The 14144-nt window shown below is 43.9% G+C and overlaps 5 protein-coding genes across 5 annotated transcripts; 4 read left to right on the forward strand and 1 right to left on the reverse strand.

Annotated features, from left to right (window-relative positions):
* The first annotated feature begins 44 nt into the window (after positions 1-44).
* On the forward strand, positions 45-3685 carry TREMEDRAFT_71578 (uncharacterized protein). Its single transcript, XM_007004332.1, has 22 exons — positions 45-353; positions 436-515; positions 568-700; positions 774-830; positions 907-947; positions 998-1007; positions 1058-1184; positions 1231-1264; positions 1317-1394; positions 1575-1718; positions 1900-1919; positions 1966-2052; positions 2103-2117; positions 2157-2181; positions 2228-2294; positions 2421-2470; positions 2677-2747; positions 2877-2969; positions 3016-3050; positions 3096-3122; positions 3172-3244; positions 3292-3685. The coding sequence occupies exons 1-22, from the start codon at positions 209-211 to the stop codon at positions 3434-3436; spliced, it is 1557 nt and encodes a 518-aa protein (XP_007004394.1). The 5' UTR covers positions 45-208; the 3' UTR covers positions 3437-3685.
* Positions 3686-4169: 484 nt separating this feature from the next.
* On the forward strand, positions 4170-6591 carry TREMEDRAFT_43865 (uncharacterized protein). Its single transcript, XM_007003958.1, has 5 exons — positions 4170-4651; positions 4776-4863; positions 5111-5335; positions 5645-6099; positions 6330-6591. The coding sequence occupies exons 1-5, from the start codon at positions 4328-4330 to the stop codon at positions 6441-6443; spliced, it is 1206 nt and encodes a 401-aa protein (XP_007004020.1). The 5' UTR covers positions 4170-4327; the 3' UTR covers positions 6444-6591.
* A 243-nt stretch (positions 6592-6834) lies between these two features.
* Positions 6835-8341, forward strand: TREMEDRAFT_62058 (uncharacterized protein; the record flags this gene model as incomplete). Its single annotated transcript, XM_007004206.1, has 2 exons — positions 6835-7959; positions 8219-8341. 2 exons carry the CDS (start codon positions 6835-6837, stop codon positions 8339-8341), a joined length of 1248 nt encoding a protein of 415 aa, XP_007004268.1.
* Positions 8342-8747: 406 nt separating this feature from the next.
* Positions 8748-12690, reverse strand: TREMEDRAFT_62059 (uncharacterized protein; the record flags this gene model as incomplete). The annotated part of the gene is made up of 12 exons (XM_007004207.1): positions 8748-8814; positions 8859-9064; positions 9312-9472; positions 9744-9935; positions 10132-10393; positions 10582-10738; positions 10943-11022; positions 11161-11352; positions 11513-11673; positions 11751-11897; positions 12098-12359; positions 12559-12690. The coding sequence occupies 12 exons, from the start codon at positions 12688-12690 to the stop codon at positions 8748-8750; spliced, it is 2019 nt and encodes a 672-aa protein (XP_007004269.1).
* A 282-nt stretch (positions 12691-12972) lies between these two features.
* TREMEDRAFT_30136 (uncharacterized protein) lies at positions 12973-14103 on the forward strand (the record flags this gene model as incomplete). The annotated part of the gene is made up of 3 exons (XM_007003832.1): positions 12973-13055; positions 13193-13337; positions 13777-14103. 3 exons carry the CDS (start codon positions 12973-12975, stop codon positions 14101-14103), a joined length of 555 nt encoding a protein of 184 aa, XP_007003894.1.
* Positions 14104-14144: the final 41 nt, after the last annotated feature.

The raw sequence follows: 14144 nt of genomic DNA on the forward strand, positions 1-14144 counted from the left end.
TGTTGAGCTTTTCTTCTTTCTTTCTTTTTTTCTTCAAGTCCTGAAAGATTCAATCCGACATATCCATATAGTCCGTACTGTTGGAACGATTAGCTGAAAAAGAACACCTCGTTACCAGATACTTGGAAACGAAAGGATACGTCGATCTTCGATTGGAACGAATAGAAACATCTAGATCGACCATCAATCAGAGAAAGGAATAACAATCATGTCTGAAACACGTATTCGAACGTGGAAGAATAGTCCTTTACAAAAGTTGTGGTGGTGGTTATGGTTAAGTGATCCTACCTGGTCTGAAGAGCGTAAAGCGAGAGAACAATTAGTCAGACGATTGGATTTCTTCTTCTGTAGTTGTAAGTTTTACCGCATACCTCCCACCTCTTGTAGATATCACCTTTATTCCTATCGCCCTGTGAGACCCAGACTGATGATCAGATACATCACTTTCGGCTATCGTCAAACTACTCGATCAGACAAACATCTCCAATGCTTACGTGTCAGGAATGAAAGAAGATGTAAGTGATGATTAATGACTTACCTACAATGAGAAGCGACTTACCTACAAAGCTATCTCTATTCGGTAACCAACTTAACTTCTTTACCACTTATTTTAACATTGGATATATCGTCATGATTCCCATTTCGGCTTATTTCATCAATGGTAGGATCAGACCGAGTATTTTCCTTCCTACCGCTGAATGTAGACGCTGACTTTGCGGGATGTAAAGTGACACGGCTCATCTCAACGTTGAGGAATCCGCTCACAAAGATAGTATTCTGGGGTATTGGTACTGCTGGACTTGCAGCCGCTAAGAATTATAAACAAGTTTGTGAGTATCCTTCTTGTTTCATCTCATTTCTCCCCCTCTCCATTCATCTAGGAGAAAATATGTTGATCGAAAACAGATGGTCTTCGTTTTTTCGTCGGTTTCTGTGAAGGCACAGCTGTAAGTCATTTCCCATCTGTGTAAACATCTTTCAAGATACTGACTTTCAGTGGCCCGGAAGTGAGTTACACACACACAAAGTAAGAGCTCCCCAGTGACTAATGAATCAGCTATGACCCTCATTCTCTCTTGGTACACTCCTGGGGAAATTGGAAAACGTATGGCCGTTTATAACGGAGCTACTACACTTGGTGGTATCTTCTCCGGTGCTCTTCAATCTGCTCTTTATACCAATTTGTAAGTTGTATCCAACTCATACCTAGTGCCGATAGCTGATAGAAAGGAACGGTTCTCATGGTATTGCTGGTTGGCGTTGGGTAAGTTCATCGACTAAGTGGGTTTTGTGAAGAAAGAAACTGATGAGAATAGTTGTTCATCGTCAATGCTTGTATCACGGTTTTCGTAGCCATTTGGGGTTACGTTGGCTGTCCTGATTATCCCAATAAGGTAAGTCAAAGTTTCATCATCCCCTTTGGGTACTATTAGTGGGATCATAAAGGATGGAAGTGCGTTACTTGGACACGGGGATAATGAAACTAACCACTGTCCAACTCGACGATCGACTGTTATGTTATCATGGAATTGACATTCCATGTTCGACCAAAGAGATAGTCGACTGATTCATAGGTCAACCCTCTGGCTAAAAAGTATTGGCTTCGTGAACAAGATGAAGTCACTGCTGTAGCTCGTATGAAGAGTGTTCGTCGTGAGATGCCTAAAGGGTGGTCTTTGGCGACTTTCAAATCTGTAGTTACCAGACCTCAAAACATTGTACGTAACTCATTCATTCTTCCCATCCACATTCTTTTTCCTCTCCGTCTCAATTTCCTGAATTTTCTCATCCTTCACCTTCCATGTCTCATCCTTGATTCGATCGTTCGAGTTCAGGGGCAGGGAAATGAGGGAGGTTGTGATATGACTCTGTCACAAGAGGGCCTTGCTGACAATTCAGACTGTCTTGCTAGCATACGAGTACGCTGATTACTCTTCATAGCCAGTTATATACTGATGTAGGTAGGTTTATCGGACAAGGTGGAACCGGTACTGGTTTCTTCAACCTTTGGCTTAAAAGTTTGAAGAAGGCCAATGGCAAATCCCGTTTCACGTAAGTTTCACTGTCGTTATACAAAATGTCTAGATGCTGATGAAGAATAGTGTATCTCAATTGAAGTAAGTTTTGCTTTCCCGTTGACGTTTCTAACCAGACAGCACCATTCCCATCGCTGGTAGTGTGGTAAGTTCCCGTTTGTACGAATAAGATGTGAAACTGAGTAAGGTAGATCAACATTCTATCGCTGTTTTTCTTCCTTTCATTATCGGATGTGTTCAAGACTCGTTGGCCATTCGGTATGTCATCTTCTTTCCACAAATTACACTTTCATGATCTACATGTCTCTCTACTCTGGTCGACTTGAGCATGTTTAAGGGCATCAGTGGTGGAGCAGACTTGGGGGAAAGTTGACTGACTATCAGTTATCATCGTCGCTCTTAATGGTATCATCTGGGCATCCGTTCTTACTGCCGTGAGTCTCTCATCCTACCGTTCACATTCACAACTCTCCTGGACTGTCCTGGGAGTCTGAGTACCCTCCACCCCCCTTTCACATTGTGAGATCCCCCCACCGCCTTCCCCTTGGGCACAGTCCAAGTGGACGGTCATATTGGCACACTCTGGCTCTGTCGTTGCCTTTGTTGGATTCATAGAACGTAGGACGATGCTGATAGACAGTGGTATGTTCCAGATGGAGTCAAGATGGCCGCTTTCCTCTTACTCAATATCTCTTCGGTGTATGCCAACCTGTGAGGTTTTTTTCTTTTCCTTCCCATTGACACAGCACCAATGAGACTCTCGCCTTTCCCTTTCTTTTCATCAGACATCGTATCGGTGGAGAAGTCCAAATTTGATATCGAGCTGCAGCTGATATATAGGATCGTTTCTTGGCTTGGTGATCTTGTCCGACACAGTGCGGAAGAACGTTCTTTGATCGTAGCCGCTTTCCCCGTCATCTTCTACACTCTCGGGTTAGTCATTCTCCTCCTCCCTTTCGAAACGTCACTGATGGCTTAGAGCCGGTGTACCACTCAAAGTTTTCCCTGCATCTCGTGAGTATCTTTCAAACATCGTTGAGTCGATACTGATTTGAACAGAGGCACCTCATTACAAGATCGGTTGGAGTGAGTCCCACCTGTCTCAGAAAGAGAAAAGGATTCGGCTGATCCATAGAATATCCCGTCATCATGTTCTCCATCGGGATACCTTTCACCTTACTGACTGTTTATCTTGAAAGACGTCAAAAGTGAGTCTATCGAGTGTTTTTTTTTGTACATGAAACTGACTCATTAGTCGTATTGACGCTTTGAACCAGATACCAGATGAGAGTGATCATAATTCAATTTCTGCTCCCCAGAGTGAGAAAGATGATGAGAAATATGGTGTGGTAGCTCCTACTGGTGCGGAGTTGGCAGCTAGGAATTTGCCGACTCTCTGATGTGGATTCGGGTTTCCTTTTAAGAGATATACTTTGGATCGATTTCTCCGGGAACTGCGGGAGGAGTTAATGTGGTTATCTGATTAGTAGAAGACGGAGAGGGATGATGTTGGGGTGAGATTGGTTGATACATGTCAAGGTTAATTAGAAGAGTGACGAGGAGAAGGGGTTTCTTGATTCTTGAGTTTTGTGTGCAGGATTTTCTTTAGTAGATTAGATCGGGTTTGAATGCATCTCTTGTCATTTTACATCTGTCAACTTTGCGTGGATTGTGGTTGTACTGATACTGATACTGATGCACAAGGAGGGGATTGCCCTGCTCTACTCGGGTACAATGTGAGTCAGCCCAAAAGGTAGTTATAGGAAGGGTACAGGATTGAGTGAGTTGGCCGCCACAAACGGAGACCGAATCTTATCATGATTCCCGGCTGATCAGGCACGTAACTGACCGAAGATTACACCATCCTCCCTTTACATGTCGTCATCCTCATGCGTGCGTTCTTTTCTCCCATGTCAACTTGTCATTCTGTCATCAGTAAACCTCCACTCGGTTCGGATTATACCGAAGTTTCTTGACAGGCACTACTAGATCAAATAATTGAAGAGTCAGGTTATGATGATTGGTTTTGGTATTGGTATTGCGTGATGATACGAGTTTTGGAGACATGTTGCAATATCAACTCTAGTAGTCGTTATTCAAAGTCGGAATGGGTTCCGCGACGAGTGTGCTTTACGAGTACAATATACTGAAGATCGGTCATCTTTCCTCTTACTCTCATTCTCTATATCCATTCTTCCTTCTCTTTCATCGTCTTCAAACATCGTATTCTTCCCTCCATATACAAGACTCACCCAAGTTTTAGCTGAACAAGTAAAGAAATCGTTGACAAAATGGCACCCATCGCTATTGACCCAACACCCGTAGTGGAAGAAAGAGACACTTCAACAGAAATCGCAGCACTCAAAGCTATTCTCAAAAAACAAGAAAACGTAGTTTTACCACCTGATAACACACTTCGTCGTTATTTGAAAGCCGGAATAGATCTTTCGAATGGTTATCCTTATCATCCACCTAAACCTGATTTCGTACAGGATGTTAAAAAGATTCGTACGGATTTAAGAGAATATCAAGATCCTGCTTTGAGAGCTGATCCGGAGAAGAAAGCTTTGTTTGGTGCTGCTAACGAGGTTAAGAATTTGACTAGTCATATTGGTGTGAGTGACAATCTTACATCCTTCACCGGACACGTCTGTTTGTTTCTTTTCGATAAACGGATCAATCCTACAGACGCAATGTTACGATGTTGGTTCGCTTATGGGAATTAAACTGATTTGATAGACTGAAATTATCGGTCTTCAACTCAAAGATCTTACCGATAAACAGAAAGATGAATTGGCACTTTTGGTCGCTGAACGTAGTATCGTATGTGAGTTCAAATTTCGTTTCCCTGCGTTTATCTCTTTCCTAACACATCTTCCCGACCTATCTTACTTACCCTTCGAACCACCTCGCCTGGATACATTCGACCACTACCTTACCATCCGACGGAACCTCCGAGTAAGGGGTGTCATACACGCTCTCTCCTGTCTGTTATCTCTTCACCCTAAAGTTTCTACATATGATTCTAGGACGTGAAGCGATGTTCTACCAAGAAGACCAAGTCTGACATATAGTCCTCCGCGACCAAGACCTCTCGCCTCAACAACAACAAGCTCTCGGTCTTTACCTCGGTGATGGTGAAATCGAACGTCATCCTCAAGCACCTCAAGTACCCGGATTGGGAGGTGGTATCTCTTTGATCTGGGAGAAAGGACATAAGGATCAGATTGTTTCTTCTAGGACTAAACGTGTTCCTTATGGGGGTGTCTTTGGATGGCACACTGATCTCGTTCACGAGGGTGAGTAACTTGTGTCCTATCCTTGTCTCAGATTTTCTTTCCCCCTTTCTTCTTTCTGCACTTTGACTTGTCACCCCTTGAACACCCTGCGACGACCGATTTCCAGTTGAATCCTTCTCTTCATCTTTCGAGACTAGAAGGAGACCGAAAGCAGGAAGCTCTCCGAGACGAAATAAAAAAAAAGAGAAGATAGATGGACAGGCCGGGGACGAAGGGGGGTGGGACAGAGAACTTACAGAAGGGGTGTATTCGACGAGAGAACTGAGAAAGAAAAGAATAGTCCCATTGAGAACATCTACTAACTCTCAGCCTTCCCACCCGGTTACACCCACCTTCATCAAGACACCGTCCCAGAAGTAGGAGGTGATACCCTATGGGCAAGCGGTTACGCAGCTTACGACAAACTTTCACCTGCTTTCCAAAAAGTTTTAGACGGTCTTAATGGGATTTACCGTTCAGCACATAAATATAAAGATGCCGAAGATCCAGAAGGTGACGCTAAATACGTAACAAGAGTTCATCCTCTTATTCGAACTCATCCTGTGACAGGATGGAAAGCACTTTGGATAAACCAATCTATGACTGTCGGTATTCAAGGTTTCGATAAAGTTGAAAGTGACGCTATTTTGAATTACCTTTATGGAGTTTATGAGAGGAGTACGGATATTCAATTGAGATGGCATTGGACTCCTGGTACTTCTGCTATTTGGGATAATAGGAGTACTATACATACTGTCTCTTATGATTATGAAGGGGAGAGACATGTGAGTGGAATGTTTTTCCTGGACCATTTCATCGTTCATTCTTCTCAACCACCGTACAATTTCTATGTCCGTTTTCGTCGCAATCTCTCAACTCCCTTTTCCGTGTTGAGAATGCGATACACAACTCTCTTCTCTCTTTCCGTCTCTCATACCTTCTTCACATCACGCTCAGTCAATTGGGCTGAGACCACGGGTCATATCTGGGCATGAGAGGAAGCTGACAATAAAAGGGAACAAGAGTCTCATCTTTGGCCGAAAAACCATTCTTCGATCCAAACTCGAAATCTCGTGCTCAGGCATTACAACTTAAAGGTTGGCTCACCCCCGGTGGTCTTCAGGGTTAAAGTATCATGCGGGTCTAGTTCTACCTAGTGTACGTAGTGTATCTAGTATGCTCTACAAGTGTGGATAAACGTACAGTATGAGGGTTTACGAGACAACGTAGAATTTGACAGATGTTGAAGAGATATGCAAAATTCGTTTTCTTCGTTGATTTTGTTGCGACTTTCTTTCTTTCTTTCTTTCTTTCTTCTTTCTTCTCTCTTCTCACATTTCGCTCCTAGTTTACCTTTTCACACACTTCAAGCAGCAGGGCAGCAATAGTGATCATGGGCCTCGCTTGACATTTCCATCACTCCTTGAACAAGTACAATAGGTCAAGTGGTCAAGGCGAACCTTCGGTTGAGCCTTGAAAGTTGAATGTCAAAAGTGTGATTCAATCCAAAACAGATGACCATGTCTTTAAAACTTCTCAACCATACTTCGTCCTCCTTACTCAAGACGATCCTTAGAACCTATTCGAATAACTCTTTATCAGGATTATCTCCAAAGAGACGCACCTCTTCCACCAGATACATATCAAGTTTGAACACCTCGGTAAAATGTACAAAACTCATCATCCGTTCACCTTCCTCATCAGCCCCTAGAGAAAGTCCAACTCCTTTAGTTTTTCTTCGAACCAATATCCCAATCTTCATCTCTCCACTTCTTATCTCAACCCCTGCAGGATCCTCAAATTCGTATGCAGACCCTTCAAATAAACACATTCGTACTCCCGTCGGCCCATGGAGATCGTCCCAGGATAATCAGGTGTTATCGAATGACATACGGGAACATCCAGATTTGGAAGATAGGACAGATTGGGAAGGATGGAGTTCAATGTTTTCTGAAAAAGGTTATACTTCTATCGAGATTGACATATCTCTCCAGTCCTACAACCCCGTCAATCCTTCCAATTATCCGAATCCCTCTGATTCCACCCATAGTCTATGGGTGAAAGGTTCAACAAGAGATATTCTCAAAGAAATGTCAACGTTATTATCGACCGAAATCCGTTTGTTGGGAATACCATTTCCACCTATTCTCATATCGATGGGAAAATCAACCGTGTTGAGTCAATCTTACGTTGGAGATTATCCTGTTCAAGGAATGGTTTTGGTTGATCCTCCGAAGGAACCGGTATGGGGTTTATCAGATTTGACAAATTCTTTGAACTCTCCAGGCTCCTCAGGCTCGCTGGGGTCGATAAGGTCAATAGAATCGTCGGCTTCGTTAAACAGGGGAAACTTATCGAGCTCCTCGCTCTCGCTGGAATCTTCGGATTCAGGGGAGGAAGACCGGGAGGAAGTGGGCAGAGTAAAAACGTCGGAAAAGTCGGAAGGAAAGAAGAGATTGGAAAAATTGGAATTCAAGTATGAACCTACTTTCCCTATTCTTCTTCTTGGGGTCGAAGATAGAATGGAAGATGTTCTTTCCAGTAGACTAGGTCAAGCTGCTACTGGGAGTATTACTGGAGGGAGGTGGAGAAAAGGGGTAGAAGTGGAAAGTATGAAGGATGGGTTAGGAGAAGAAACGAGATTAGTGAGTTTCTCTCTAACCCCTGTCCAAGTCTTGGTCTTTTAGATTGTTGGGTACTGCATGATCTCACATTCCCTATGGCACGGAAATGCTTTCCTATTTCATCTGAGAATTTCCGTTCATCGATGAGATCTGGAGAAGGGAGAAGAATCATCACACATCGTTGGTGATCATTTGAACGGGTTGAGGCTCCAGGAGGTGAAGAGGGAGGGGAGAAAGAAGTGATATGCTAATCTCAGCTCGTCGAACGATGGATGGACAGGTGCGGTTTCTGATCTTTATCACACCCGATCATAAGATCCGTGTAGTCGGAGGTCTAGTTTCTTGTATCTCTGACAGGGCCTTACGATACCTTTCGAGAAAAAGGTCGGAAGCTACATTATGAGAGCAAGACGATACTGCAAAAGCGACTCAATGACCTGTTCATCTCACCGATCCCGAATGTTCTTGGGAAAATTACGAGCCGGGTGGTAGTACATCCATGCAACGATTCCTATGCACATCTGTAACCACCCTTATCCCTCCCTTTTCGGCGGATCTTCATCATCACGTTCCTCTGCATTTGTCAATAGGCCCAGTCGAATCTCTTGAGATTCGACATTTGTGTTCTGAGACGGAGCTGGCTTCGGACTTCCTTTGAGCTAGTTGTCAGTCTAAACGAATCTTTCTATCACCAGCAAGGAAAGTCGTATTAAAGGGATACAAACACAAAGTAGGTGTCCCCAATAGGAGCGAGCTGTGCTGAAAATGCTCGAAAGAAGGGGAGCAACCTAACCACTGATATAATGATCTCAGGGGGCTTGAGAATGATGGGGATTTAGGTTGAACAACAATGAAATGACACTGGGTCCAGAATGACTGCAAGATAGAGGGATGGAGTAGTGGGGGAGAAGAAAAAAAACGTTTCGACACCTACCACACTCCATGTACCTGCACCAATGATCAACAACATTCCCACGATCCCTGAAAGAGAAGGGAAAGAACCTCCAACGGCGATTTGAAAAAACACAGCTGGGACGACTTGCAAATACCCTAAGATGGCAACCCGAGATCCGGTTTCACGTTGAGTAGCTAATACGGTACATAGCTGAGCTGCGAGCCCGGCCATCTGTAGATCAACATGTAAAACCATTCTTCAACACCTTGGTCATTTCTTCTACCTCATTTGAATATGACTAGGAAGCGACGAAGAGAAGAGGAGCTGTGTAGACGGAGGGTGGGTATAAATAAAATCCGCATGTTTCCATTTATCTCACCATCCTGGGTATAAAATGACTGGGAGTACAAACGAATATAAGCGTGGACAGTGTGAAGATAATTGAGTGAATGGATGAAAAAACGTATTTTTGACTTACACTGACGACAATCAACAAAAGCAGAGCGGGAAGTGGGAGCCATCTGGGTACGGTACGACTTGCTATCATCCATAGAGTTGCCAAAACGGTGTTGCAGATGGCATATAGAAGTAAGAGGATCATGGGGGAAGTTTGTTTACCTATCTTACGGAGGAGCATAACTGGGGGTAAGAAATTCACTAATGGAATTCGAAGAAAGATAATGACTGATTCTGGAGCCTAGAGAAGGAATGAATTTTCGACATTCCCTATTGTACAACGTACGGTAGAAAGTAGTGGGAAATTCACTTGCGAGACCATTGTATCTTTTTTCCAGAAGCAAGTGTTCAATCACGTCGAGTATTGAGGGGGAAAAGAGGAACATTGACAAGGGAAGGATCGGTAAAAAATAAAAGAGATGGATGGCGAAACAGGATGTACAAAAATTCTCACCATCTACCGAACTGAAAAGAGTACTAGATAAAGTGAACAAAACCCCTAATACATATATGGGATGAAAAGAATCATTCGTTTCTCCTATTGTTTCCGTCTGTTCAAGTTGAGAGAACGGTGTAGATGAGGTGGAAGGTTGACCGAAGATCATTTCCGGTTGAACGATCAATATTACAGCTCCGAATGAGATTACTATTTCGTCAGCCATTGCTTTCTTCACGATCGTTTACAGCCGTCTTTGTTTTCTCCCTGATTGCCAAGGTGGAATGACAAACTTGTCGATAGCAGTAAAGCAGCACTCGTATCGAAGTTCAGATCAGAGAGCACGAGGTCGAATATAATGTGTGAGAAGATCAAAGTATCCAGACATAGATTACTAGTGACTCACCAGTCGCACATCCTTGTACCCAAGTGAAAGCCTCATGGAGGAAAATCGAGCATAACAATGCCACAGGGATAGGTCGTAAATGAAATAAAGTTATAAAATCGCTCAATGGCATATGGGCTAAAGCCGTATAAGCCAAAATGAGTGAAGAGGAATTTACGGCCCCACGGGTCCACCAGATAATCGAATTCGGTTTTAGGATGGCCATGAGAGAGTTTGACTCGTTATAGACGAGATAGATGAATGTCGCTATGCCCGTGAAAAACTATCGAAAGTCAGAAAGTATTGCAAGATTTGTACTTGATTTGATAGGCCTATATAGGCACCTCAGGAAAGTATTACCCAAGGTACTGCATGAAAGACTACGATAGGCCGATGAGAATGAGAATGAGTTCAGATGAATTGAAAATCATGGATCTGGTAACAGGTATAGGCAAGAAGAAAAGTACTCACCATCCTTAAAAATGCAATCTCTATAGCCGACACTCCGTATCCTACTTCCAACCTTTGAACCGTCCCATCCATCAAGACGAAGAAAGAGTTGGCAAGTAAGACCAGGGCGACACCGGCGTATGGATGATTCAGAAGATGGTGAGTATCACTTGTGCCCCTGTCATTCTCATGGCTCATCGTTCTCTGTTAATACTATCAATCTGATTATATTCTCGAGTTTGAATGTTGTAAGACAGGAATGAGAAATTATGAGCATGCTGCTTGCTGGGGTCGCGATCGACGAGTCAGTAGGACAAAAGCTACGCGCAAGGTTTTCTTCCATCTCAAATTGATGGAGTGGACTGATGGATCATCACATCACCGTTGTAGGAGTGGCGTCGTGGCGTCACCTGGATTTGATACTTCCCTTTCTGGTTGATCGACTATGGGACTCCCTTTGAGCTGGTACATCAGTGACATACGCAGATCGCTTTAGTTGCTTGTTCCTCATATAAGACTGAGTCGAAGAGGAGTGAACAAAAGAGGACGAGTGATGAGAATGAGAGACAGATTGAAGCAAAGATGGGGTTGACAACTTACCACACTCCATACTCCCGCAACGACAATCACCACCATACCTATAGTCGTGATGAGGGAAGGTGTGGTACCCATCACCAACCATTGAAAAAGGACGGATTGAACGACTTGAAGATATCCCAAGACTGCTATGGTCGTCCCTGTTTCTCTTCGTAGTGCGAGGACAGCGAGCAGTTGACCGGCAAGACCGAAGAGCTGTACGTTGGCGGGATCCGGTGCAATACATCTATGTATATGGGTCTTGAAAGTCGTCAAGGAGGACTTGACAAGGTGGAAACGTCATTAACACGCCAAGCATTGAGGAGCCATTGATAAGATCGGATAAAGAGGAGGGCGGAGGAGTATCAAGACTCACAATGACGAGGGACAACAAGCCAATAGCTTCGAAAGACATGGAGATGAATATTGTCCGGGAAACCAAAATCCATATCATGGAGAGGAAAGTGGTACATGTGGCATAGAGGAGTAGCAAGATCGCAGGAGAGGCTTCAGAGCTGATCTTACGAAGGAGGAAGACTCAGGATCAGCTCGTCAACATGTTTCTGTATTAAAGCGACAGTGAGGCCATACTGCGTGATGATTACACTACTCACTATCGACAGAACTGGAGATTATACAGAGAGTGGCAAGGAGAACCCCTAGGGCGTAGAATGGGTATTCAGAAGGTGTGTCGGTAGATGATGGAGGACCGAAGAGAAAGTCAGGCTGGACGACGAGGATCACGGCGGCGAATGATATGGCTAGGCAATCAGCGTCGTCCTCTCCTTTTTTCCAATCACCCAGTCACAAAGTGAGTCAACAATGGGTCCTTATAGGAAAGTAAGGGTAGGACCACGGAGAGAGGAGGGAAGTACGGAAGATAAGAGAGGCTGCCAAAATGGTTCGTCGAACAGGTGATTCCAGGAAGAAAGGTCATAGGTGCGCAGCGAAGATGACTGACCGGTAGCGATTCTCTGCACCCAAGTGAAAGGTTCTCCGAGGAAATACCAACACATCAAAGCTACCGGTACAGGTCTCAAATGAAACAAAGTGATATTCTCACTCAGGGGCATATAAGCGAAAGAAGCGTATGCGAGAGAGATGGTCAGAGCTGCTATCCCTCCTCTGACCCACCAAAGCGTTGAGGGGGGAGCGATGAGTGATTTGAGTGAATAGGGGGAGGTGAGCAAGAGGTAGGTAAAAAGGAGTAAGGAGGTAATTAGCTGGAGTCAGTCGGACACTATATTGTTATTCATTCATCGGCCCCGTGAATGTCTCGGAATCTCGAAAGCCTAGAGAAGAAGAAGGGTCGGTCACTGGAACGAGCAAGAGAAAGCTCAGTAGACAGAGGCAGCAGATCAGTCATGTATAGTATGAGACCTAACTTTGTGTGAAGAAGAGGAAGTTGAAGACACAACTTACCATTCTCAAAAACACAATCTGACCAGCTGATACGCCATGTGTAACCTCCAACACCTGTACCGTACCGTCCATCAACACAAAACTGGCGTCGGCGATGACTATGAGCGCCACGCCTTTATGATTCTCCATCATCATCGATCTCGTCAGTCTATGTCAACGATTTAGGTGAGTATGAGTATGAGTAGTGTTGGCATCATCGTCAAGCATGTCAGAGTAGGTTTTGAGCGAGGAAGGTGGTAGATCCGATGAACGGATCATCTTTCCTGTCCCGCGCCTATCAAAGGGTAAAGTGAGTCACGCGCCTAACACAACCTCCAGATTTCAGTCAAAGTGGGAATTTACACAACTAAATCTACCTAACTTCTATCTACAGGGCTCATACGGGGAAAAGTACTCTACAGCGATTAGAACAAGATGAAACCTACGACATCCATCTTTGGCGCTTCTCGTTTACCTCTCACCACAAAGAGAGGTAACAAAGATTTCTACAAAGGTGCGTCATCCCATTCAAATTCCCAAGCCAAGGTATATCCAAATCATTGACGAGTTTACCAGGAAGAGTTGCAGTGTACGCTCGGATTTGAGGCGAAAGGATAGTGGGAGAGAGGAAAAGTCAATACTGACGGCTAGGAAGTCGACAATCTTACGTTCCAGGTGGTGGACATCGTACTGGTCCACCTGGAAAACATATGGTATCGAGAAAAGGGAAATATAGATTGTTAGATGATCAAGTACGTTTTTACGTCGGACCTGGTGAAGATACTTTATCCAAAACAAAGGTGAGTGTTTTTTTCTTTTTTTAGATCTTGAAACTTGTTCTCTTAGCCCTCTCACGTGTATTCTCAAGCTTCATATTTCTATCACTATCTGTCTATCCAACTTCATGTACTCGTGTCTTTCGTATCTGTCATAGTTTTACGTCTACGAGAATAACTCGGTGTGTATGAGAAAGGTGAGGATACACAAGGACGACTCTCACATCCATGAGGAAAACCGAGAAGAGGAAAAGATGTTTACATTCTATAATCTGGTACAAACCCTGATAATCAGCTCCGACCATACGTGCATTCCTCTCTACTTCGACCAGATCTCCGGCTTCCTCAATTCGCACCTAACGCCTCTTTGAAAACCCTTAGGCTGCTATCATCAAATCCCACTGTTTCCACTTCTACTTCCACTTCTACGTCCACTTCTACCTCGGGACAACCAAAGACGAAGGATGACTCCTCTCCTACCGTCTCAGCTCGGACAGATGACAATGTACATACATCCCTTTTAGATGGTGAAGAACTATCAGGTCAAGTAAAAAGCGAAGATGAATCAAATATAGTGGAAGACGAAGAAACAAAAACACCATCATCATCTTCAGAAAAAGTCAAAGGACAAAAACAAAGCAAAGAAATCCCAATCCAACTTTATTTCAAATTCTCAAAACAATGGCAATCTCTTAATCCTATCAAAAAGAAAGAAATGATCTTTGCTCAGAGGGCGATTTGGTGGGCTGGTTTGGAAAGGAAGTTCGGGAAAGATATCTCCTTAGACTGATTTAGAAGAGCAGGTTTAGGTTGGTGAAGAGTTGAAGGGTT

This window comes from Tremella mesenterica, assembly GCF_000271645.1.
Source record: "Tremella mesenterica DSM 1558 unplaced genomic scaffold TREMEscaffold_4, whole genome shotgun sequence".
Lineage (NCBI taxonomy): Eukaryota > Fungi > Basidiomycota > Tremellomycetes > Tremellales > Tremellaceae > Tremella > Tremella mesenterica.